We start from the raw sequence: 25,321 nt of genomic DNA, 5'->3' as shown, positions 1-25,321 counted from the left end.
TGTGTGGGGGGGGGAGGGGACCCAAGGACAGGGTTAGTGCGTGGGCCCGCAAATATATAAAATGCTGTGATATGAAGCTTTACTTTAAAAGCCAAGAGGTGGGAGGGGAGGAAGTTGATAGGCTCAAAAGAGCCAAAGAGGTCAAGTGGAAATAATGATGTAATTATATATGTTCAAATTGTACTGTTGAGAGTGTATTAACTTACGGTCTGTGTGTGTGGTTTGGGAGCTGCACGGTCAGGGGAAAAACAATGCTGTCCAGGGTTGTAAAGACTGCGGAGAGAATAATTGGGTGCCCTCTTTCCCACCTTGGATCAAATCTGCGCTTCCAGGTGCCATAAGAAAGCTGCAGAGATAGCGCAGGATAGTGTGCACCCTGGAAATAATCTCTTTCAGCTTCTGCCTTCTGGAAGAAGGTACAGGGTTATAAAAACTAGGACTAGTCGCCTGAGAAACAGTTTCTACCCAAATGCGATTTTGGTTTTAAACGCAGCGTAAGGTAGTCTCTGTGGGAGTATATTGTATTTAATTATGGGGTATCGGAGTTTTTAGGGGGTTAACCAGGCTGGGATAGCAGGCTTGTTGGTTTTTGAATGTCTGATGTAGATTTTTCAATTTCGTTGTTCTGCATGGGACAATGACAATAAAGATTATCGTATCGGAAAATGAATAAAAATTATTTTGAAAAGAAAAGAAAAGTGGCATCTATCTAGCTGCCTGTCTAATAATATAAATTGTATCTTCTTTCCATTGACTCATACATCCCAAGCCTGTAGCAAAACTACGTGAAATTATTGGGGACAATGCAAACAACCAAAGCTGTCAATGACAATTACGGAATCTTACGAAAGAGCATGAAAATTGCGAAAGAGAACGAGCAGCAAAAGCAGAGTGGGCTCAACAATTCACGAAAAAGGAACAAAGGGAGAGGATAGAGCGAAGGGCATCCCTAATCACAGGTGAGGTCTTTGTGAGGCTGTGTTAGGAAGGTGGGGGGGGGGGGGGCTGCCTTGTCTTCTTACTTTCAGCTCCTCCTCCAGGGTGGTGTGCTTCTCCAAGGATTTGGCAACCATCTCATGTGTGACGGGGAAATTGGCGGGGATCTCGGTGCAGCGCCGGATGACGACGGGATTCACTCCGTTGAGATACTGGTACCCAAAGAAAGCATCTTCGTCCCAGTGCGTACTGACATATTCTGGGGACACAGAGATGTCCACGGTAAGGTATCAGAGAGGGCAGATTTCCTTTGGTGGGTGTGCTAGAGGAGGCCTTTATTCAGAGGTGGGGGCAGATGGGACGAACCGCAAAAGTCCTTCAGTCCTCAGTTCCTCCCATCCATAAAGTAATAATAATAATAATAATCACCATCATCATCATCATCATCATCATCTATTATTTATACCCCATCCATCTGGCTGGGTCCCCCCAGCCACTTTGGGCGGCTTCCAACAAAACACTAAAATACAATAACCTATTAAACATTAAAAGCTTCCCTAAACAGGGCTGCCTTTAGATGTCTTCTAAAAGTTTGGTAGTTATTTTTCTCTTTGACTTCTGGTGGGAGGGTGTTCCATTGGGCGGGTGCCACCACCGAGAAGGCCCTCTGCCTGCTTCCCTGTAACTTGGCTTCTCGCAGCGAGGGAACGGCCAGAAGGCCCTTGGCGCTGGACCTCAGTGTCCGGGCAGAACGATGGAGGTGGAGACGCTCCTCCAGGTATACTGGACCGAGACCGAGTGGGTCTAATAGGTCTGCATGTTTGGCAGGATTCTGCGTGGCCACAGAAAAAGGCTTAGAGTTAGACTGTGGTAGCAGGTACAGAATTTAGGCTCCTGGGAATCTCAGCCAGAGGAACTCGCCGTCTTTATGGCTGGGAAAAGATGCTGGAAGTGTGAAGTCTCAGGAGCTGAATGAGATTTTAGGGTCGTAGCCATGCCATTTCCAGAGTGGTTTAACTATCAATCCCTTTTCAAAGGGAACTTTGGGGATTTTACCCCTCTGAGGGGGGAACAGGGGTCTGTTGACAACTCTCAACATCTTTAACAAACTACAGCTCCCAGAATTCTTTGGGGTTAGATGATTACAACCCGTTATATGCTGGGCTGCCTCTGAAGATGGTTCAGAAACTTCAGCCGGTGCAGAATTCGGCAGTCAGGTTCCTCGCCGGGCCAAGATGGTTTGAGCAGATAACGTCAATCCTGGCCGAATTGCACTGGCTGCCAATTAGTTCCCCGTTCTCAACTGAAAGTGCTGGTTTTGACCTATAAAGCCTTAAATGGCTCAGGACTGCAAGACCTCAAGCACTGCCTCTCTCCAGATGAACTGCCCTGGACCCAGTGATCACCTGAGGCCCTTCTTCGTGGGCCTCCTTCGTATGAGGTCCGGATGGTGGCAATAAAAGAAAGGGCCTTTTCTGTGTTGGCTCCCCATTTGTGGAATCCTCTGTCCCTAGAGAGGCTCACCTGGCGCCTTCACTACATCACTTTCGGCGCCAGGCAAAGATATTCCTCTTCTCCCAGGCCTTTGGCTAATTAAACTCTCAGATATGCAGATGAATTATTTTGAATTATGGTGTTGGAGGAGACTCTTGAGAGTCCCATGGACTGCAAGAAGATCCAACCTCTCCATTCTCAAGGAAATCAGCCCTGAGTGCTCACTGGAAGGACAGATCCTGAAGCTGAGGCTCCAAGACTTTGGCCACCTCATGAGAAGAGAAGACTCCCTGGAAAAGACCCTGATGTTGGGAAAGATGGAGGGCACAAGGAGAAGGGGATGACGGAAGACGAGATGTTTGGATAGTGTTCTCGAAGCTACCAGCATGAGTTTGACCAAACTGCAGGAGGCAGTGCAAGACAGAAGGGCCTGGCGTACTCTGGTCCAGGGGGTCACGAAGAGGCGGACACGAGAAAACGACTCAACAACAACAAGGCCTTTGGGGTGAGTTTATTGGTCTTGTTTGTTGTCATGGTATGTTTTTTGTTTTGTTTTTATATTGTAAACCACCCTGTGATCTTTGGATGAAGTGTGGTATAGAAGTAATGATAAAGATGATAATGATAATGATAATGATAATAATAGTTTATAGGATGAATGTGGTCTGGATGAAGATACTGACCTGAAACAGGGGATCGATAAAACCAAAAAGCCCTCCGTATATCATCCAGCTTCTGCCAAGAATTCTTACAATCCAGCAAGCCCTTCAGTTTCAATTCAACTTCTCTGGCATTCAGAAAGGAAAATAAAACGTATTGAAGAGTGCGGGAAACTGGGTCTCCAAAGCTCCCCTTGCTTCTGCCCCCCCCCCAAATGACTGGCAGAAATAAAACAGCTACAGCATAGATATTTCCCACAGCATAGATAAGCACGATAGGGAGGAACTTCACCTGTTGAGTTCCTGTCTGCTCTATAAGCCTTAACGGCAAAAAGGCTGGGAATTTTATACTTCCACCGTTTATTCCACACACAGGTACATTCTTGCCAATCCACGGTTGTTCCCTTGTCGGTACGTTTAAAATCAAATAATAATAATAATAATAATAATAATAATAATAATAATAAATCTATTTATATCCCGCCCTCCCCAGCTGAAGCCGGGCTCAGAGCGGCTAACAACAGTAAAATGATTAAACATTCTAAAATCAGTTCATTATAAAATTAATTCAAATCAGATTAATGGCAACCATTGGGCTAGAGTTCTGTGAGGATTGCCAAAGGAGGGAGCCAGGCTGTGCCCTGGCCAAAGACCTGGTGGAACAGCTCTGTCTTGCAGGCCCTGCGGAAAGATGTCATGTCCCGCAGGGCCTTAGTCTCTTGTGACAGAGTGTTCCACCAAGTCGGGGCCAGTACTGAAAAGGCCCTGGCCCTAGTGGAGACCAGTCTAACCACCTTGCGACCTGGGACCTCCAAAATGTTGTCATTTGTGGACCTTAAGGTCCTCCGCGGGGCATACCAGGAGAGGCGGTCCCGTAGGTACGAGGGACCTAGGCCGTATAGGGCTTTGAAGGTTAAAACCAGCACCTTAAACCTGATCCTACACTCCACCAGGAGCCAGTGCAGCTGGTATAGCACCGGGTGAATGTGATCTCGCAGCGAGGACCCCGTATGGAGTCTCGTCGCGGCATTCTGAACCCGCTGGAGTTTCTAGGTCAGTCTCAAGGGCAGCCCCACGTAGAGCCAGTTACAATAATCCAGTCTGGAGGTGACCGTTGCGTGGATCACAGTGGCCAGGTCAGGGTGAGAAATTTGCTATGAGCAAAACGGTTGAACCAGAATTTTTGCACAAGTTCAGATCCTGGGGAGCTCTCTCATCCCTCTTCCAGCTCCCGTCTCTGCCGCCCATGGCCCAACAGATACTTACGAAGCCACCATTTGCACCCGGAAGGCACTGTATCGGCGGCAGGAATACTGATCGTTTGGATGCAAATTGTCAACGCAGTCAACATCTAGGCATTGGGGCCATCCCAGTTGATATTCTTTATATCTGCCCCAACAAATAAACATAAATGTTTGCAAAAATCCATAAATGGGGGGAAACTCCATAAAAATTAACGTCAGCAAAAATACAAATGTGCATTATATTTGATGAAAATTGCTTGCAGAAATGTGTGCGTTACTCAAAAGTGCTTTAAAAAAACGAGTATAGGGAATTTTGCAGTAAAATGCAGCTGATTTTACTCACAGGGACATAGAAAAAGCCCCTCAAAGTGATTTGGAAATGTGGAAGGGAAAAGTGAGAAACTCTGGGGATAGCCACACCATACATTCAACACACACGACTTCTCCCAAAGAACCCTGGGAACTGTAGTTCCTCCTCACTGAGCTACAATTCCCAGCATCCTTGCCGAAGAACAGCTCTCAGTTTCCTTTGCTTTAAATGTATGGTTCAGGGAGCGCCCTGAAATCTTATTCAGCTCCTGCCAAGCATATTATGCCAACCATGAGGACTAGGAAGTTGCTGAGATTCTCGGGAACCTACCGTATTTTTCGTTCTATAGGACTCACTTTTTCCCCTCCAAAAATTAAGGGGAAATGTGTGTGCATTCTATGGAGCGAATGCAGGCTCCTTGGCTTCAGCGATAGTAATGCGCAGCCTCCGAAGCGCAGGGGAAGCGCTCCCTCCACGCTCCAGAGGCTTTGCGTTGCTTTTGCTGAAGCCTGGAGAGCGAGAGGGGTCGGTGCGCACCGACCCCTCTCGCTCTCCAGGCTTCAGGGATAGCTGCCTGAAGCCTCCGGAGTGCAGCAGGAACTCTCGCTGCGCTCCTAAAGCTTTGGGTTCCTTTTGCTGAAGCCGGGAGAGCAAGACTCTCCCGGCTTCAGCAGAGAGGGAGAGCTGTGCATCACCCCTTCAGCCAAGCGGGAGGAGAAATGGAAGGGGCTCCGTTTCTCCTGCCGCTTCGCTGAAGGGGCGCTGAGCAGAGAGGGGGAGATTTTTTCTTTCTTGTTCTCCCCCTCTAAAACAAGGTGCGTCCTATGGTCGGGTGCGTCCTATAGAGCGAAAAATACGGTGAATTCTGCATGCGCTTTTGGGGGGAAGTCATGAATGAAATGTGCTTTAAATTGTACAATGTAGCGCTGCCCTGAAAGAACCCAATGTTGACAGATTGCCTCGTTCCGGCAGCCGACTCCCGGCCCGTTCAGGTGAGCTAGCCACAGAATCTGCTCACCTGTAGGCCTGTCGCTTCGCTCGCAGCTCATCTCTCCGATGTTGTAAGAGCAGCTCGTTCTCCTCGTCCATGCAAACGGTTTTGGCTGGAGGGAAGAGAGGCGGGCGGGATGGAAAGAGAGTTTTGGGGGAGAGGAAAGATCGCAGGACGGGGCTTTCTCTGGCAACCTGGCTCCATCCCTCTGAACCCAGGGCCAGCTTTGAGGCCACAGCCCTGTCTTTGGAGAACCAGAGATCTAATTCTAAAAAGACTGCCGCTTCCAGAACTCAAGCCTGAGCTTGCTTCCCTTCCTCTTCCCTCCCCATCGTTTTTTCCTTTTGTGTCATGACTTTCAGACAGTCAGCCTCAGGGCAGATACTACCTTGCCACAGACCTCGTAAGCTGCACCTGGAGCCTTTTTGGCTAAAGAGCAAGTCAATAATAATCATAATTACAATGAAATATATACAGTGGTACCTTGGGTTAAGTACTTACCATATTTTTCGCTCCATAAGGCGCACCTAGTTTTCAGAGGGGGAAATCAAGGGGAAAATATTATTTCCCTCCCCCCACCTCAGGGAGCAGCTACTCCCAGACCTTTACCCTGCTTTTGTGGGAGGTGGGGGAATTCCCCCACCTCGTAGAAAAGCCCACAGGAGCCGCGCAGCCTTTAAGGAGCGTACGGTTCCTGCGGGCTTTTCCACGAGGAGGGAGAAGGGACTGACTGGCCGCGTCAGTCCCTTCTCCCTTCGGGGGGAAAGCCCGCAAGAGCCACGGGGGCTTTTCCTCCCTGCCTCCCCCCCTGCATTCGCTCCATAAGACACACACACATTTCCCCTTACATTTTAGGAGGGGGAAAGTGCGTCTTATGGAGCGAAAAATACGGAGGTCCGTTCTTAACCTGAAACTGTTCTTAACCTGAAGCACCACTTTAGCTAATGGGGCCTCCCGCTGCCGCCGCGCCGCCGGAGCACGATTTCTGTTCTCATCCTGAAGCAAAGTTCTTTACCTGAAGCACTATTTCTGGGTTAGCGGAGTCTGTAACCTGAAGCGTCTGTAACCCGAGGTACCACTGTATATATCCTTCGTGGAGTGAGTGCCTGTGGCCACAAGGAATGCTAATCGGGTAGGGAGGAAGTCTTGGGTGTGATACGCCAAGCCAGAAAAGCGTTGCTCCTTCCCCTCTGTGGAAATACCAGAAAGCCGGACAAGGTCTCTCACCTGCCCCTTCTCTGAGCTCGAGGGTCTGGTACCCAACAAGCCACTGGTAGCAGGGGAAGCGATATGTCTCTCCATGGGGGGCGGCCACTTCAACATAGCTGCAGTTCCAGTTTGTCTGGGGGAAGATGCTGTGCTTCTCCTTGTGCAGCCGGACCAGCAGGATGGGGCCCAAGTCCTGTTCGCTTTGGACCACATATTCACCCACCTGAGAGGCAGAAGGGGAGAGTTTAAGGCAGGGGTCAGCAAACGTCTTGTGGGGGGCCGGACTATATTTTGGAGGGGGGGAAATGAACGAATTCCTATTCCCCACAAATAACCCAGAGATGCATTTTAAATAAAAGGACACGTTCTACTCATGCATAAACACGCTGATTCCCGGACCGTCTGCAGGCCGGATTCAGAAGGCGACTGGGCCGGATCCGGCCCCCAGGCCTTAGTTTGCCTACTCATTGTTTAAGGCATCATGGCAACCGGAAGAGGCTGTGAAACGCAAAGGAGGTGGTGTTTTCGCAACCGCCTTCCCCTCCGGCAAAAGGACACAGGACTTTCTTAAAGGATTCCGACAGTAAGCATGAGAGTTAACCCAACCCAAAAGTGTTCTGTACACAATAAATCAGTTCTGACTTTATCTCTCCACCAGCTCACCCCATCACCTGCATCTACACGAAGGTTTAGCCCATCGCTAGGCCATCAGAACAGCAGAAGCAGCTGGGAAGGGAGCAGTGGAATTCATAGATTTTTTTTAAAAAATAATCATTTTGGATGTTGCCTTTGTTTCTCAATTTGATCCTTTTACATGGTTTTGCATGCACTGTGGTATTTTATGCATTGTGCCTTTCAGTCCTTTGTATTGATCATTGTTTATTGTCATTGCTAAATTTCTGTTTGATGTTTTGAGAGTTAATTTTATCATGCACTATTATATTCTAATAGGTTATTAGGTAAAGGTAAAGGGACATCTGACCATTAGGTCCAGTCGTGGCCGACTCTGGGGTTGCAGCGCTCATCTCGCTTTATTGGCCAAAGGAGCCGGCGTACAGCTTCCGGGTCATGTGGCCAGCATAACTAAGCCGCTTCTGGCGAACCAGAGCAGCGCACGGAAACGCCGTTTACCTTCCCGCCGGAGCGGTCCCTATTTATCTACTTGCACTCTGACATGCTTTCGAACTGCTAGGTTGGCAGGAGCAGGGACCGAGCAACGGGAGCTCACCCCGTCGTGGGGATTCGAACCACCTACCTTCTGATCGGCAAGTCCTAGGCTCTGTGGTTTAACCCACAGCGCCAGCCGCGTCCCTAATAGGTTATTACATATTACTTTATTTGATATAAGTCGTTCCATTTTAAAGTTACATTTCGTTATGACTTTTTGTATTGGATCAGATGATTATAAGGTGTGTGTTCTTCGCTGTATATTTTGTTGCTGTGAACTCCCTTGTGTATAGTAACATAGAAAGGCTGTACATGAATTAAAACTGAAATGAAATGAATAATTAGGGCTGAAATCCTGCTGAAACCAGTGTAGACAATGCTGAGCTAGGCAGGATTCCGAAAACCCAAAGCACTCACCTCTCCAGGCGAAAAGTCTTTGCCGCATTTATCCAGCTGGGTTTTGGGACTCTCCCCTTGAGACCCCACCAAAGTGATGGAGATCGAATCCATGGTCCCTGCACACAGGTAGTTGCCTGTGGCAACCTGGATTTTGTAGGTACTCGCCATGGAGGCTGCAGTTGCAGGACTTTTCCAGAAACCTTGACGAAAGCCAACGAGGTTTTTATTTTCCCTCTCCCTCCTCCTGCTTCCCGCCCAGGTGTGGCTGTTCAAAGGAGGAGCCCAGCCAGTTCCCCCACTGCCTGACGCTTGGAAGAGAATTTGGGAGTGAGCAGGAGTCGGCGCCTCCTGACTCCCACGCACACTCACCTGGGACAGGTGCAGGTTCATGCAGGTGGGTGGGATGTTTCACTTCATAGAATCATAGAATCATAGAGTTGGAAGAGACCACAAGGGCCACCGAGTCCAACCCCCTGCCAAGCAGGAAACACCATCAGAGCACTCCTGACATATGGTTGTCAAGCCTCTGCTTAAAGACCTCCAAAGAAGGAGACTCCACCACACTCCTTGGCAGCAAATTCCACTGTCAAACAGCCCTTACATTAGTTCTTCCTAATGTTTAGGTGGAATCTTCTTTCTTGTAGTTTGGATCCATTGCTCCGTGTCCGCTTCTCTGGAGCAGCAGAAAACAACCTTTCTCCCTCCTCTATGTGACATCCTTTTATATATTTGAACATGGCTATCATATCACCCCTTAACCTCCTCTTCTCCAGGCTAAACATGCCCAGCTCCCTTAGCCGTTCCTCATAAGGCATCGTTTCCAGGCCTTTGACCATTTTGGTTGCCCTCCTCTGGACACGTTCCAGTTTGTCAGTGTCCTTCTTGAACTGTGGTGCCCAGAACTGGACACAGTACTCCAGGTGAGGTCTGACCAGAGCAGAATACAGTGGCGCTATTACTTCCCTTGATCTAGATGCTATACTCCTATTGATGCAGCCCAGAATTGCATTGGCTTTTTTAGCTGCCGCGTCACACTGTTGGCTCATGTCAAGTTTGCAGGAGCTTTATCAGATGCTGGGAGATCTTGGGTTCGAGACCCGGGGGCTGCAGGCAAAGCCGGCTTCCTTTTATCTGCAGGAAAGATTCAAAAAAACCTAATCGGTGACAAATTATGACAACACCAGAGGACTCCTCACCTGGAAGGATTATCTTTGGCTCTGCAATCTTGACATGAGAGATTCTCGCAGGCTTTCAAAAGCAAGCATACCATGCTGCGTAATCGGATTGGCTGGGTTCATAGCATGAGATGCCAGCTGCCGCTGGAACATATTTCCACAGGCTGATGGGTTGCCAGGATAATGCCCAATGTTGCCAAGTCAGCTGCCTGTTAGGCTGCAGCACTAATCCAGCCTGAAACCAGAACTGGGCCTCCTTCCACTTCGAAGGACTTCGCTGCCAACTCTGCTATCGCGGCAAGATCTGCGTTGCCATGTCTACTACTTTACAGAGGATAGTCTTCGTATTCTTCTACTTACTTGTTTTAATCAACACATCATTTTGTAGCAGGAAACCCGCCCCCCCAATCATTCAGTTTGTACAAACTTCACACACACTCACACTCACACACTACATACGCTACGCTTCTGTTATAAATTCATAGAAAATCAGCCATACATCGGATTTGCACTGTTCCACTTTTATTTTACTCCATGAAGGAAGGACTACAAAATGGGGAAGGTTTGATACAGGGCAGCCATAATCCCTTCAGCATACCAGCACATCCACAGGAGCCCTGCCCAGTTGCTATGCCAACCCTGATGGTCCTAGACAGAAGATAATCAAGATCACAAAGAACTTGCAAATGGGAGTGGATTCAGCACAGACTGGAACAAAGGACAATAATCATCTCTTCCCTCTGGGGGCAGGAAACTGCAAACTCCCCTCTGTCACCTGGAAAGTATTCATGGGGATGGGGAAAGGGGGAACCAGCCAGGTGACAGGACACTCAGGTTACCTCCACAACTCCTCCCTCAACTGCTCCTTTCTGTGATGTATGTATGATGTTTCTGGGGGGTGGTCTTGATCTATAGGATGGGAATTTCAAAAGTCTTTATAAGACCTTGCACACCATTTTTTCGGGGTCTTTCCTCTCTCCTGCAAGTGAGGGGAGCACCCTGTTGCAACAGTTCAATAAAGGCCAAGCCTACAGGCTGCTGATTTGCTCCAATTTACTCTGGTTGGTGTCTTTACTTTTTGTCCAAGGGAGCCCTCGGATTTTTTCGGTAACAGCGTCTCCACGCTGGCCTGAGGCCTCCCAGCGTTCTGTTTTGGAGATCTGGCTCATCTTAAAACAGAGCAGGCCTCCCTATGAAAGAACGAGCCTTTGCCAAATGACTCCCAGCCTTCTAATTTCTTCTTTCTCCACTATCCACAAAAGCACGAGAAGAACTGGATCAGACCAAAGAAGGACTAAGCCGCTTCTGGCGAACCAGAGCAGCGCACGGAAACACCGTTTACCTTCCCGCCGGAGTGGTACCTATTGATCTACTTGCACTTTGACGTGCTTTTCAACTGCTAGGTTGGCAGGAGCAGGGACTGAGCAATGGGAACTCAGCCCATTGCGGGGATTCGAACCGCCAACCTTCTGATCGGCAAGTCCTAGGCTCTGTGGTTTAACCCACAGCACCACCCATGTCTCTTAATATATGCAATATATGCAAACAATTACAAATCTCTCTCTGTGTGTGCTGCCCATTTTACTGCACAAAGGTACAATGCCCATTCATTGGCTCTGCCACCCTCTCCCCCCCCCCCCCGTTGGCATGTGGCCCTCGGGAGGTTCTCTCCCAGTGATCCACGGCCCTTCTCCCATATACTGCCCCTGAAAATGGATGCCCCATTTCGCCAGCAGGGTTAAATCCCTGTTTGTAGACCTCTCCATTCAGAGGTTATCGCCATTGAGAAGAAGGCAATGTCTGCAGGAAAGCTATTGATCCCCAAGGGAATTGGGGTGAGGGCCCAAGGAGAAGGGGACGATGGAGGACGAGATGGTTGGACAGTGTTCTCAAAGCTACCAGCATGAGTTTGACCAAACTGTGGGAGGCAGTGGAAGACAGGAGTGCCTGGCGTGTTCTGATCCAGGCGGTCACGAAGAGTCAGACACGACTAAATGACTAAACAACAACAACTAGTGACTAGGTCCATATAGTTAAAGCTATGGTTTTCCCAGTAGTGATGTATGGAAGTGAGAGCTGGACCATAAAGAAGGCTGATCGTCGAAGAATTGATGCTTTTGAATTCTGGTGCTGGAGGAGACTCTTGAGAGTCCCATGGACTGCAAGAAGATCCAACCTCTCCATTCTGAAGGAAATCAGCCCTGAGTGCTCACTGGAAGGACAGATCCTGAAGCTGAGGCTCCAGTACTTTGGCCACCTCATGAGAAGAGAAGACTCCCTGGAAAAGACCCTGGTGTTGGGAAAGATGGAGGGCACAAGGAGAAGGGGACGGCAGAGGACGAGATGGTGGGACATTGTTCTCGAAGTGACCAGCATGAGTTTGACCAAACTGTGGGAGGCAGTGGAAGACAGGAGTGCCTGGCATGCTCTGATCCAGGGGGTCACGAAGAGTCAGACACGACTAAACGACTAAACAACAACAACTAGTGGCAGGTTCGATATGGAGTTTAATGTGTTGTGTGAGCATATGTTGCAACATAGCAAACAGCCTGCTTAAGAACAATTCAACAAGGCGCAAGATACTGCATTTCTAAGTCTTAGAAGGAGGTTTTCTTTTGACAACAACTGGACGGGAAAGATTAATGATTTGGGAGCAGCTGAAACAACAAACTTCAGAGAGCTGGACAAAAGCCCGGATTGGATGGAGCCAGATGAAGCGGCGCGAGCAAAAAATAAAAAAAAGTTGGAAGAGTACACTACACAGGAACATCTGCACTCCATGGACGAAAGATTATTTGTCTTCTGACATGAGTGAGGATCGCAGAGCCAGAGACAAGTTTGGAGAGATAAAATCGAGACACAGAAATATGAAATCATCGATGAGGAATGAGAGGCAGGCCTGAGATTTGGATATGCTTCGAGATTCAGATTGTGGGAAGCCATAAATTCAAGATTATAATTTGGAAGACAATTTCATATTTTTATTTTAGTTTTTTTTATTTTTATTGGATTGTGATTTGATATGTTAATTGGATGGGTTTTTTATTGGAAAATTAATAAACGCTCTAAAAAAAAATACATAATGTGTTGTGTGAGCAAGTTGTGGATTTGCACTAATTATATGTCATCGGAACCATTGGCTTCCTAAAATGTGTGTAACACCTATGCAATTCTAAACCATTTAGGAGATTATTAATCCCCAGTTTGGTGAGGGTGGATGAGGTCCCATTGAGCAATCCCATTAACCTCCCCTTCTCCAACAAGAATGGTCTTGCCTGGTGGGGGTGAGTTTTGAACACCGCAGGGCTGTTGTTGCGGCTGTTTCTTGGTGATTTCCACACTTCAGGCCTGCTCTTCGTACCCTCTGAGCTTTGAATCTGTGCAGTTTCCTGTTCTGAATGGTTGACAAGAATGAGCGAGACCTCAGATTCTGTGCTGGTCCCGAGGGTTAACTGTGCGGCGAGGTCCGAGTCCAGTCCGAGGTCGAGGGTGCGGTATGGAGGCTGTCCGTCAAAGCTGAAGCGGGATCCAAGGCAGGGAGTCGGGTGAGGTCAGGAACACTGGCAGAAGAGCAGGACAGGGTCCAGGCAGGAACAGGCAACCAGGAGAGGCTGGAGGGTTACCAGACCCAGAGGCAACCTCAGCTTCCTCTGACGGGGCTGAGAATGGAGCACCTGCAGGCAATGGGTCCTCCATCACCTCAGGAGCCAGAGCAGACTCAGCTGGTGTCTGCTCCTGAGGATCCGGCACAGGTGAGGGCCCTTCAGGCTCAAGCCCCAGCCCCGGCTCAGCTGGTTCTGGAGACAGGGACTCCTGTGCAGGCTGGGATTCCTCAGGTTCAGCCTCCAAGTCCGAATCCCAGGCTACCACAGATTCCTTCTTTGAGAGGGACTATTTATTTGTCCATTCCAATTGGCAATGTCTGCACTGACTGCCAGGATGTCTTCAGTCCCTCAGATTGGGAGTCTCTCTGCCTGGAGATGCTGGGAATTTGAACCTGGAACATTTCTGAAGGTATAGGAGATGTTGCACCTCTGAGCTGTGGTTCTTCCTCAAGAAGATGACCTAAAACCATAGGAAACTGCTTTACACTGGCTAGACCCCTGGTCCACTTGGCTCAGTATTGCCTACACTAACAGGTCCGTGTAGCTAAAGCTCTGGTTTTCCCAGTAGTGATGTATGGAAGTGAGAGCTGGACCATAAAGAAGGCTGATCGCCGAAGAATGGATGCTTTTGAATTCTGGTGCTGGAGGAGACTCTTGAGAGTGCCATGGACTGCAAGAAGATCAAACCTATCCATATTGAAGGAAATCAGCCCAGAGTGCTCACTGGAAGGACAGATCCTGAAGCTGAGGCTCCAAGACTTTGGCCACCTCATGAGAAGAGAAGACTCCCTGGAAAAGACCCTGATGTTGGGAAAGATGGAGGGCACAAGGAGAAGGGGACGGCAGAGGACGAGATGGTTGGACAGTGTTCTCAAAGCTACCAGCATGAGTCTGACCAAACTGCAGGAGGCAGTGGAAGACAGGAGTGCCTGGCGTGCTCTGGTCCAGGGGGTCATGAAGAGGCGGACACGACTAAACAACTAAACAACAACAACAGGCAGCAAAAATTTCCAGGATTTTTTCAGGCCAGGGTTTCTCCCAGACCTAGCTGGAGATGCTGGGAATTCAAACCTGGGACCTTCTCATGTAATGCAGGAAACTGTAGCCCCTTGCTCTCAACCTGGAGGGTCTGTGTGGCCAGTATAACTGGACAAGCATGTGTAGGATAGGCTAATTCTCCATGGATTTATCAAATTCCTAGTTAAATCCATCGAGGCTATTGCCCATCACATCTTTGTGGGCTGTGGATTCCATCCCCTGATGGCGAGTTGTGTGCAGAAATCCCTCCCTTTTGCCTTCCCTGACTTTCATTTCCTGATCAGCCAAAAGGACCTGTTGTATTCCTCCTTTTCCAACCAGCAAGGACCTTGAACAAATTCAGATTCTTAGTCTGGGACCGCCAGGGTGATTTTGGGATGGCTGTTAATCTGTCAATGTCAGGTCTCTCAATTCCTCAATCTTAATTTCAGTTCTGCAGCAATTTGATATTTTTTTTTTTATTCTCATGAAAATTTGCTGGCATCTTAGTGTTAATTTCTCCTGATAAATGCATTTTTTTAAAAAACTAACACAGCCGTACCTTGGTTTTCAAAAGCTTAGTTCTCAAACATTTTGGCTCCCGAACACCGCAAACCCAGAAGCAAGTATTCTGGTTTGCAAAAGTTCTTTCGGAAGCCGAACGTCCGACGGGGCTTCCGCGGTTTCTGAATGTTTTGGGAGTTGAATGGACTTCCGGAACGGATTCCGAGGTATGACTGTATACTTATTTTTGCAAAGCTATCCCCTCCAATGTAACACACTTTTGCATGCTTTTTTCAGAGAGATCTACACTTCCCCCTAAAATAAACATGTTTGTCCTTGCTGGAAAACTGCCTTGCAAAATGTGGAGAGGTGCAAATTTCAATGGCTAAATGTGTTTCGGTTTGGCGTACTGGCTCGAGAAGTTTGGATGAGGTGGTTTCTCATCAAAATGCAAACAAAATCATTTTTTTCCTCCACACCCACTGATGTTTTGGAGCCCAGTCCCCCTAGGTCCCGTCTCAGGCTGCCCACAGAGGAAACCTGTGCAAAATATGAGCAAGCCAGGGCTGAACTGATATTACCCTTGCTGGTACCTTTCCTGGGAGAATCAAAGGCTCACTATGTCAGGTTCCTATTGGCAGTGGCGTAGCGTGGGGGGTGCAGGGGGGGGCCGGCCGCACCGGGCACAACATCTGGGGGTTAGGGTTAGGGGGCACAAATCCATGGGTTAGGGGGTGCAAATCCACGGGTTAGGTAAAGGTAAAGGTACCCCTGCCCGTACGGGCCAGTCTTGACAGACTCTGGGGTTGTGCGCCCATCTCACTTAAGAGGCCAGGGGCCAGCGCTGTCCGGAGACACTTCCGGGTCACGTGGCCAGCGTGACATCGCTGCTCTGGCAAGCCAGAGCCGCACACGGAAACGCCGTTTACCTTCCCGCTGGTAAGCGGTCGCTATTTATCTACTTGCACCCGGAGGTGCTTTCGAACTGCTAGGTTGGCAGGCGCTGGGACCGAGCAGCGGGAGCGCACCCCGCCGCAGGGATTCGAACCGCCGACCTTTCGATCGGCAAGTCCTAGGCGCTGAGGCTTTAACCCACAGCGCCACCTGCGTCCACGGGTTAGGGGGTGCAAATTACTTGCCTTGCCCTGGGTGCTGACAACCCACGCTACGCCACTGCCTATTGGAAGACCGGACAAATGCTAGAACATTAGCAGTGGCCAAGTTTTCATCGGCGGTTGCAAGAACCAATGATCCTTATATTCTGAACGAAATGCTTGTTTAACCTGGAGGTAGGCTGTATGAATTGTGCATTGCTTTGTAACGATTTGTTGGGTCTCTGGACCGTAATAAAGGTTGATGATGATGGAAACCTCTGGTGCAAAGTCAAGGAGAGACAGCAGAAAAGGATTTGGGCATCCTTCCTGGGAAGTCTTTATTGTGGGAAACTTGTTTTACAGCCACCATTCTAAAAGGCACATTAGAATCTTGACACGTTTATTAGCACGAAGCCAGGTTAGCACTGTGCATCCTGCGGGCAAAACAAGCAGATGAAGGAGCAGAAACAGATAAATCGAAATGAAAACTTTGCAACACTAGAGTATTTTGTAAAGTTTTCCATCGGTTTCTCCCCCTGCCTCTCCCCCACATCTCTGTAAGCAGACATGTGAAATTTTTTTTAAAGGACACCAAGGAATTAAGCCCAACCTAAAGAAGAACAAAAGCACCCCAAAATGTGAAGGTTGCAGGAAGGGGCAGAGGGTTTGGATGTTACTCCATTCTTCGTGCACAATGTTGTGCTGACCCAAGAGACTTTTACATTTGCTTAAAAAGGAAAAGCGCCTAGCCCTCATGAAACAAAACTTGGAAATGTTTGAGCAGCGATGGAAGTAAATGTTCAGAACCAACCTGGGCTCGGCTTCCAGGAATCAAAGAGCACAGATTTCGTGTACCACCTTTTCACTGATGTCCCCCTAAACCAGGCATCCCTCCAGCTGTTTTGGGACTACGATTCCCACCATCCCTGACCACTGGTCCTGTTAGCTAGGGATGATGGGAGTTGTAGTCCTAAAACAGCTGGAGGGCCGAGTTTGGGGGTGCCTGACCTAAACTGCTTTGTCACCTGCACTGCACCACTGCAGCTCAACAACCACCCCCTTTTGTGAAATCAGCAGATTGCAAATTAAGCAGCTCTTGAGTCTTTTTTTTTTTAATGATAATATATTCAGACTGCAGACGTCTGGCTTCCTGCTCCAGCCTTCCAAGTCAGCAGTCATGAGGGAAGCCGTTTTCCGGCTTGCAAAAGATGTGTGAGAGATGGAGGTTAGATGGAGACGCTGTTCTGGACTTCGGTGGGATTCATGTAGAGGTACCCGATGGGCAGGGTCTTGTTCCTGGCCTCGATTTCCTTCGAGATCTCGGCCAGGCGTTCCTGGAAGGTGGTGATAAGCTTCCTCGGTGCTTCCTCTGTGAAATGTTCCTCAGGGTAGTAGCCCAGAGGTCTCTGAGAGAAAAAATTGTGGAGTACATATTACCAGGCAGGCCTTACCTGGACCATTGGCTCAGCTAATACAGAATTGACTGCACTGGTCCGAAAGAAAAAAGGAAGGCAACCTTTTTTTTCCAGTCAATGGCCACACTGACCCAAAGTTAGCCTGCCCAGGGCCACATATTGGCAGGGGCTGAAGCAAAGATAGGCATGTGGCTGCCACCTGCTCTGTTTTTGTCACCTTGCTTCCTCTCAAGGGGTGTTCATACATTACATTCAACAAATAGGGACACAAACATGCGTGGAGACAGCTGACCTGGGTTCAGTCCACCATGTGAACGGGCCTTCTGTCATCCCCCTTTCTCTCTATATGCCACCCCCTCAGTGCCGGGTTTACGTATAAGCTAAACAAGCTATAGTTTAGGGCCCCTCTCTCTTGGGCCCCCCAAAAAAAATTAAAGGAAGAAAAACTGGATGTACATTTTCAAAATATAAGATAAAAAACAAATGAAATAAAACCTACATAAAGAAACGGCGTTTCTGTGCACTGCTCTGGTTCGCCAGAAGCGGCTTAGTCCTGCTGGCCACATGACCCGGAAGCTGTACGCCGGCTCCCTCGGCCAGTAAAGTGAGATGAGCACCGCAACCCCAGAGTTGTTCATGACTGGACCTAATGGTCAGGGGTCCCTTTACCTTTACCTTTACCTTTACAGCAACAGTGATTTGTGTTGTGTAGGCACTTATGATGTGGTAAGTCATGGGCCCCGCCTGCTAGCCTGCTCCCTAAAATATCACTAGTTTGCTCCTTTCTATATATAGGGTGCCTACATTCTGCTATTTATAATTGTTAGTAGTTTGCATCATACATTTACATCTATTATTATTTCATGTTACAGCAAGTTTCTAGAGACTAGATAATGAGTCTTTGTAAATGTTGTTTCTAAAGGAACATTTGTTATCGCCAAATGCCAATGTGTTTGCATTATTAAGTTTGTTATGAATAAAAAAAATCATTTTAAGTTAGAGCTTAATCATTATTTCACTATTAATATATTTCTTCTTAATTGCATTCACTATTCATACACTTCTTCTTAACTGTATTTCAGTTCAGCAATTACTTTGATAAAGTACATATTTTGTTATGTGCAAATGGCTTTCGATACCTATGAGGTCCATAAATGACCATATAGGATATATTCGACACAAAAGTGACAATTTGTTGTTGACAAAGGACAGCTGGACATATCAAGGGCTCCGTTACCTTCAGTAACTTAGGGCATCAAGCCTAAATCCGGCCTTGTACCCCCTTAACACAACTTACCGGTGAGGAGATATAGCAAGGTCGTGGCCACTGGGATGGGCGTTGTTGGATAATATTCCTGTAGGGGGTTGGACTAGATAATCCTCGGGATCCCTCCCAACTGTGCAATTCTGTGTAGCATTGTACTAGGGGGAACATGGAACTGCCATGATAATTCCACTTCCAGCCCCTTGTGGCAATGCCTTAGTCCTAGCATGGAAGCTCCATTCTGAACATTGTTTATCTACGCCGGCTGTCTAATTTAGCTTTGCAGGCGCTGATTCCCTGATTAAAGGTAAAGGGACCCCTGATTGCGGCGCTCATCTCGCTTTATTGGCCGAAGGAGCCGGCGTACAGCTTCCGGGTCACGTGGCCAGCATGACTAAGCTGCTTCTGGCGAACCAGAGCAGTGCATGGAAACGCCATTTACCTTCCCGCCGGAGCGGTACCTATTCATCTACTTGCACTTTGACGTGCTTTTGAACTGCTAGGTTGGCAGGAGCAGGGACCGAGCAACGGGAGCTCACCCCGTGGTGGGGATTTGAACCGCCGACCTTCTGAGAGGCAAGTCCTAGGCTCTGTGGTTTAATCCACAGCACCACCCGCATCCCTTGATTAAAAACCATTTAATCACTGCATTTTATCTCCGTCGCTCCCTGCTTCTCCTTTCCCTTTGCTCTGCCCCCAGCACACTCACCAGGTCACCTGGCTCATAGCTCACGATGGAGAGCAGCGTCAGCAGAGCGCAGGAGGAGTTGACTTCGGGAAGCGTGGCCAAGATGCTCTCCAAAGTCGCGGAGCCCTTCACCTTGGGCGGGGGCTGGCGCAAGGTGGCTGGCGTGTTGGGCATCCAGGCGGCAAAATCAAACTGTTGTGCGGTAGAAAAAATGGCAGCGTCAAGGAGGTGGGAGAAAATAGGTGGAGTCCAGGACAGAGCAGGTGAGAAGCCCAATGATAAAAGAATTGGTGTGGGAATTTGTCATGCGCCACAAAGACCGGTTGTGGGTGTGTTTTAGCCAGCCTGGCCTGGTTGTGGCCCCATTTCTTCAGAGGGCAAAATGATGTCTTTGGCAGAATCTACTATACGTTTTGACCACTGCAGATGGTGACAGCAGCCACAAAATTAAAAGACGCCTGCTTCTTGGGAGAAAAGCAATGACAAATCTAGACAGCATCCTAAAAAGCAGAGACATCACCTTGCCAACAAAGGTCCATATAGTCAAAGCTCTGGTTTTCCCAGTAGGGATGTATGGAAGCGAGAGCTGGACCATCAAGAAGGCTGATTGCCGAAGAATTGATGGTTTTGAATTATGGTGCTGGAGGAGACTCTTGAGAGTCCCATGGACTGCAAGAAGATCAAACTGATCCATTCTTGAGGAAATCAGCCCTGAGTGCTCACTGGAAGGACAGATCCTGAAGCTGAGGCTCCACCAATACCACCTCATGAGAAGAGAAGACTCATGCACCCTCTTGCAGTTCCTTGAAATTTTGCCTCTCACCCTTGCACTGGATGTATTGCCACCACTGGGAAACAGACACAGTCCAATTCAGAATTTGGTTTAAGGAAAGGGATGGGATGAGGAGAAAGAGGATCAGGTGGGGCCACATACCTGTCCGCTGTTGACAGCCGCATGCCTTGCAGAGGAGCAGAAGATGATCATGGTGAGGAACTTGATGAGCTCGGCTTTGGTTTCCAAGGTGGAAGGAACGCCTGTTGGGACGGACAGGAAACTTAAGCTATTCTGCAACATGAAGCCATGTCCTATAGGGATGGTGTGTGGGCAGTTCTGTTTATGGTTAGAGATGTGATGGAGCAGAGGGGATTGTGGAGAGGAAACGGGATGAAAGAGAGGGAGGGGAGGTTTGTAGGTGATGATGCCTTCAAAGCAAAGCCCTGTAACTGCTCGGCAACTGTTATGAGAATTATAAGGTCTAAGATACAAAATAAATGTTCATAAATGTACCAGGCAAACACATACATAAATATATAAACCACATGTCTGAAACAGTACAGGAAAACGGTCCTAAAGCCATTTTGACTCTTTCAGTGACCTCAAATATTCCTCTGCAATTTGGATGGAAATGGGAAAAGCCTCCCCATTGTCTTTGTGCTCACAAACTTGACATGAGCCAACAGTGTGACGCGGCAGCTAAAAAAGCCAATGCAATTCTGGGCTGCATCAATAGGAGTATAGCATCTAGATGAAGGGAAGTAATAGTGCCACTGTATTCTGCTCTGGTCAGACCTCACCTGGAGTACTGTGTCCAGTTCTGGGCACCACAGTTCAAGAAGGACACTGACAAACGGGAACGTGTCCAGAGGAGGGCAACCAAAATGGTCAAAGGCCTGGAAACGATGCCTTATGAGGAACGGCTAAGGGAGCTGGGCATGTTTAGCCTGGAGAAGAGGAGGTTAAGGGGTGATATGATAGCCATGTTCAAATATATAAAAGGATGTCACATAGAGGAGGGAGAAAGGTTGTTTTCTGCTGCTCCAGAGAAGCGGACACGGAGCAATGGATCCAAACTACAAGAAAGAAGATTCCACCTAAACATTAGGAAGAACTTCCTGACAGTAAGAGCTGTTCGACGGTGCAATTTGCTGCCAAGGAGTGTGGTGGAGTCTCCTTCTTTGGAGGTCTTTAAGCAGAGGCTTGACAACCATATGTCAGGAGTGCTCTGATGGTGTTTCCTGCTTGGCAGGGGGTTGGACTCAATGGCCCTTGTGGTCTCTTCCAACACTATGATTCTATGATTCTATTAAATCCTGCCTTGACACATTTGGGTATGAATAGGATGAGCCTGTGACCTGGGCTCAGGAATTAAGTATTTACCATCACAAAAGAATGGCTGGGCTACCCAGGTAATACAGTCAGTGACCATTAACAGGTTTTCTGCCAGACAGGATTCTGCTGTAGACCGCCCGCTTCTGTCATGTATGTATGATGTTGTTTTGGGGGTGGTCTTGGGCTATGGGGGATGCGGGTGGTGCTGTGGGTTAAACCACAGAGCCTAGGGCTTGCTGATCAGAAGATCGACGGTTCGAATCCCCGCGACGGGGTGAGCTCCCGTTCCTCGGTCCCTCCTCCTGCCAACCTAGCAGTTCGAAAGCACGCCAGTGCAAGTAGATAAATAGGTACTGCTCCGGCGGGAAGGTAAACGGCATTTCCGTGCACTGCTCTGGTTCGTCAGAAACAGCTTAGTCATGCTGACCACATGACCCGAAGCTGTACGCCGGCTCCCTCAGCCAATAAAGCGAGATGAGCAACCCCAGAGTTGGCCACTACTGGACCTGATGGTCAGGGGTCCCTTTACCGTTACCTTGGGCTACAGGGTGGGCAATTTCTAGAGTCTATATAAGGGCTTGTGCACCATTTTTCAGGGTTCTCCTCCCTCCTGCATGTGGTGTGTGAGGGACCCTGTTGCAACAGTTCCTTGAATAACGATCAGGCTTACTAGCTGCTTTGCTTCTCAATATTCTCTGGTCGGCCTCTGTCATTTTCTCCTACCAAGAGAGAACCTACATAAGGACTCCCTATGGGCTCTTGGGTACCCCATAAGGGGAAAGGAACAGTTTTTTCTTATACCAGCAACCACAAAGTTCCTTCCTTCCCTTCCTTCGCCAGGAAGACCTGGAGGCACAACTGGGGGGTGCCCATGGCAATCACCCTTTCGGCCGACGAGGCACTTCCTGTTTCAGGCCCAGCTTCCAGGACCGTTGTCTTGTCTTGCCCGGCAAAGGGACCATGAACTATGTTATGTACTGAGTTGAATAGGATCCAAAAGGCAGCAGTCTGATTGGTCCTAGAACAATAGGATTCAGAATGCAGCAGTCTGATTGGTCCACAGGAGCCACCCAATCCAGCTCCAGGTGGAAGTGAATCCGCAACCTGATTGGCCTACAGGTGAATCCTGGAATTAGCCAATCATGTGGGGCCCATTGTGTAAATAATGTATATAAAGCAGACATTCTGGGGGAACTTCCATTCCTCCTCACCACTATTGACGGGGTACAGTTAGGGTTACCCCAGAAAGCCCTAAAAAAACCTGTTTGTGAATTCCCCCCCCCCCCAGCCAGGCCTCGGCGTACGCATTTTAAAAAACTGCATTTTCCTCTAAGACAAAAAAGCACGAGCTAAGCAGTCCTCTGTAACAAAAACGCTGTAACAAACCCAGAGCTGGGAACAGTAAAAGCTTTCGCTTCCCAGATCCCAGATAACCTTGTCCTGGTACATTGATTTGCAACATACTTCCGAGAACAGAGTCAGAGAACGAAAAGCAACATTTCTATGTAAGAATCTGTGAAGGGGGAGAGGAAAAAAGGGGTTTGAAAAAAGGATAAAAACCTGCTTGTAAAATGTTTTTGGTGCGGCCTGTCTTTTGTGAACTGAATCAAACAGGTGTCTCTGCCCCCCCCGGATGGCAGAATAAAACGCTCTTTCTCTGGATTAACCCCTTGGTGTTGTTTGACTCCTTTTGTCTCTGCTCGGGTGCAACAATTATTCCTACCCATGGATTAAAAAAGGCTACACTATGAGCTGAATAAAGAGCATGAAATCCACTCTCGACTCTGAGTATATTTCAAACTAGTTGGACACAGAGAGGAGGGTTACCTGATTCCTTCCTGCCCAGGAAAGCTTCAGTGAAGATCTCGTGAACCCAGGCTTGTAGTTCGGGGTCTCCCTTCACAGATGAGTTACATCTGTAGTAGAGACTGACGATTCCAGAGACGAACCTGGAAAGCGGAAGAATTCGAGACATTCATGAACCTACTAATAGGAGGAAATTGGCGCAGCACCTGGGAATTTGACACAAGGCGCTGTGGGTTAAAGCCTCAGCGCCTATGGCTTGCCGATCGAAAGGTCGGCGGTTCGAATCCCCGCGGTGGGGTGCGCTCCCGTTGCTTGGTCCCAGCGCCTGCCAACCTAGCAGTTCGAAAGCACCCCCAGGTGCAAGTAGATAAATAGGGACCGCTTACTGGCGGGAAGGTAAACGGCGTTTCCGTGTGCTGCGCTGGCTCACCAGATGCAGCTTTGTCACGCTGGCCACGTGACCCGGAAGTGTCTCCGGACAGCGCTGGCCCCCGGCCTCTTAAGTGAGATGGGCGCACAACCCTAGAGTCTGTCAAGACTGGCCCGTACGGGCAGGGGTACCTTTACCTTTACCTTTACCTGGTTCAACAGTAAAGGGTTGGTTTTCCTGGGGGACAAGTGTGGGCTAAGAAAAGCTCCACCTGTTGATGTTCTGTCTTTCATGTGCATTTTAGAGGCACAGGGACCCTGGCAGTAGGGGAAACAAGGGGCAACAGGGAGCCCTAAGAGAGCATCAGAAAACCAGAAAATTGTACAGTGGGAATGGGGCACGAGGGTGCTCTAGTCCAACCCCACTACAACGCAGGAATCTTTCGCCCAACGTGGGGTTCGAACCCACGGCCCTGAGCTTAAGGGTCTCGTGCTCCACTGACTGAGCTTTTCCCTCACCCAGAGCACCTTCTCGCAAAGGTTTCTCCCAGACCATCTCAGGGAAAAGGCTTTAACAGAGATTCCTTTCAAATTGGCTGGAGGTTTTGGCCTCGTTTCAAGCCTAACACCTGCTCTCATCTTAATCATCACCCTTGATCCTTAATTAAGAGCAGATCTACTTTCCAGCTTTTGCTGAAGGCAATCACTTAAGCTGAACTAGTCGAAACAAATCTAAAAAGGTGTGTGTGTGTGGGGGGGGGAGGAATGTGATTTTAATACCTAATTTGCTTTCTGCAGTTAACTACTTCCTTTCCCTTCTCAGAGAATGAGGCCGTCTGTCAATTCCCTCTGTTTCAAGGTTTATTTGCGGGGGCAGATTGCTTCGGGATTCGAATCGTACCCAGAAAAACCTTCATCGTGCAATTTGTCTCTAATATTCTCCTTGCTTCTGCTGCTTCCTCATTTTGCCACATTAGGAAGAACTTCCTGGTCATAAGAACTATCAGACATTTTTGGTTTTTTAAAAATTATTATTATTATTATTATTATTATTATTATTATTATTATTATTACCCTGCCCATCTGGCTGGGTTTCCCCAGCCACTCTGGGCGGTTTCCAACAGAAAATTAAAAACACGATACAGTGGTACCTCAGGTTAAGTACTTAATTCGTTCTGGAGGTCCGTTCTTAACCTGAAACTGTTCTTAACCTGAAGCACCACTTTAGCTAACGGGGCCTCCTGCTGCCGCTGCGCCGCTGTAGCACGATTTCTGTTCTCATCCTGAAGAAAAGTTCTTAACCTGAAGCACTTTTTCTGGGTTAGCGGAGTCTGTAACCTAAGCGTATGTAACCTGAAGCGTATGTAACCCGAGGTTACCACTGTAAATACATCAAACATTAAAAGCTTCCCCAAACAGGGCTGCTTTCAGATGTCTTCTAAATGTCGGGTAGTTGTTTATTGCCTTGACATCTGGTGGGAGGGCGTTCCACAGGGCGGGTGCCACCACCGAGAAGGCCCTCTGCCTGGTTCCCTGTAGCTTTGCTTCTGGCAATGAGGGAACCGCCAGAAGGCCCTCGGAGCTGGACCTCAGCGTCCAGGCTGAACGATGGGGGGTGGAGACGCTCCTTCAGGTATACACAACCAGCCCCTTCTGTGCCCAGATCCCAGGCCCCAACCCGCAAAGGCTCACGTCTCTATGGCCTTCCAAATCTTCATCCCATCTTCCCTGTAGTAGTAATTGGGCAAGGAGGCGACTCCTCTTTGTTGCAGGTCATCTGGGAGGCAGAGGGAGCTGTAGGTAGAGGCCTCCACGCCTTTCGCAAGCAGTTTTATCATCCCGTCCCGTCCTGTCGCTGTTGCCTG

At 48.5% G+C, this 25,321-nt stretch overlaps 2 protein-coding genes and 1 long non-coding RNA gene across 4 annotated transcripts in view; 1 reads left to right on the top strand and 2 right to left on the bottom strand.

Moving 5' to 3' along the window:
* LOC307202153 (arachidonate 12-lipoxygenase, 12R-type-like) overlaps positions 1 to 8,814 on the bottom strand; it is a 26,047-nt gene extending 17,233 nt beyond the window's left edge. The window contains exons 1-6 of one of the 2 annotated variants that reach the window (XM_079951876.1): positions 8,779 to 8,814; positions 6,862 to 7,066; positions 5,662 to 5,746; positions 4,356 to 4,478; positions 3,114 to 3,217; positions 1,023 to 1,195 (exon numbers count right to left, since the gene is read on the bottom strand). In XM_079951876.1, coding sequence (XP_079808002.1) covers positions 1,023 to 1,195; positions 3,114 to 3,217; positions 4,356 to 4,478; positions 5,662 to 5,746; positions 6,862 to 7,066; positions 8,779 to 8,799 — 711 coding nt within the window. In that variant the 5' untranslated portion in view covers positions 8,800 to 8,814. Of the gene's footprint in view, positions 1 to 1,022; positions 1,196 to 3,113; positions 3,218 to 4,355; positions 4,479 to 5,661; positions 5,747 to 6,861; positions 7,067 to 8,427; positions 8,655 to 8,778 lie in introns of those variants that run through there. The other variant, XM_079951875.1, reaches the window with a different exon arrangement.
* LOC307202380 lies at positions 1,679 to 25,321 on the top strand. The gene is made up of 2 exons (XR_013832869.1): positions 1,679 to 1,714; positions 25,090 to 25,321. It is a non-coding gene; the product is annotated as an uncharacterized lncRNA (long non-coding RNA).
* Positions 16,118 to 25,321, bottom strand: part of LOC307202134 (hydroperoxide isomerase ALOXE3-like) — a 40,841-nt gene continuing 31,637 nt past the window's right edge. The window contains exons 10-14 of the mRNA XM_079951840.1: positions 25,149 to 25,318; positions 23,109 to 23,230; positions 20,106 to 20,206; positions 19,193 to 19,363; positions 16,118 to 17,210 (exon numbers count right to left, since the gene is read on the bottom strand). Of these exons, the coding sequence (XP_079807966.1) occupies positions 17,031 to 17,210; positions 19,193 to 19,363; positions 20,106 to 20,206; positions 23,109 to 23,230; positions 25,149 to 25,318 (744 nt within the window). The 3' untranslated portion in view covers positions 16,118 to 17,030. The remainder of the gene's footprint in view (positions 17,211 to 19,192; positions 19,364 to 20,105; positions 20,207 to 23,108; positions 23,231 to 25,148; positions 25,319 to 25,321) is intronic.

The sequence above is a fragment of the Podarcis cretensis genome, assembly GCF_951804945.1.
Source record: "Podarcis cretensis genome assembly, chromosome: 13".
NCBI lineage: Eukaryota > Metazoa > Chordata > Lepidosauria > Squamata > Lacertidae > Podarcis > Podarcis cretensis.
This window is presented reverse-complemented; position numbering and strand designations above follow the sequence as displayed.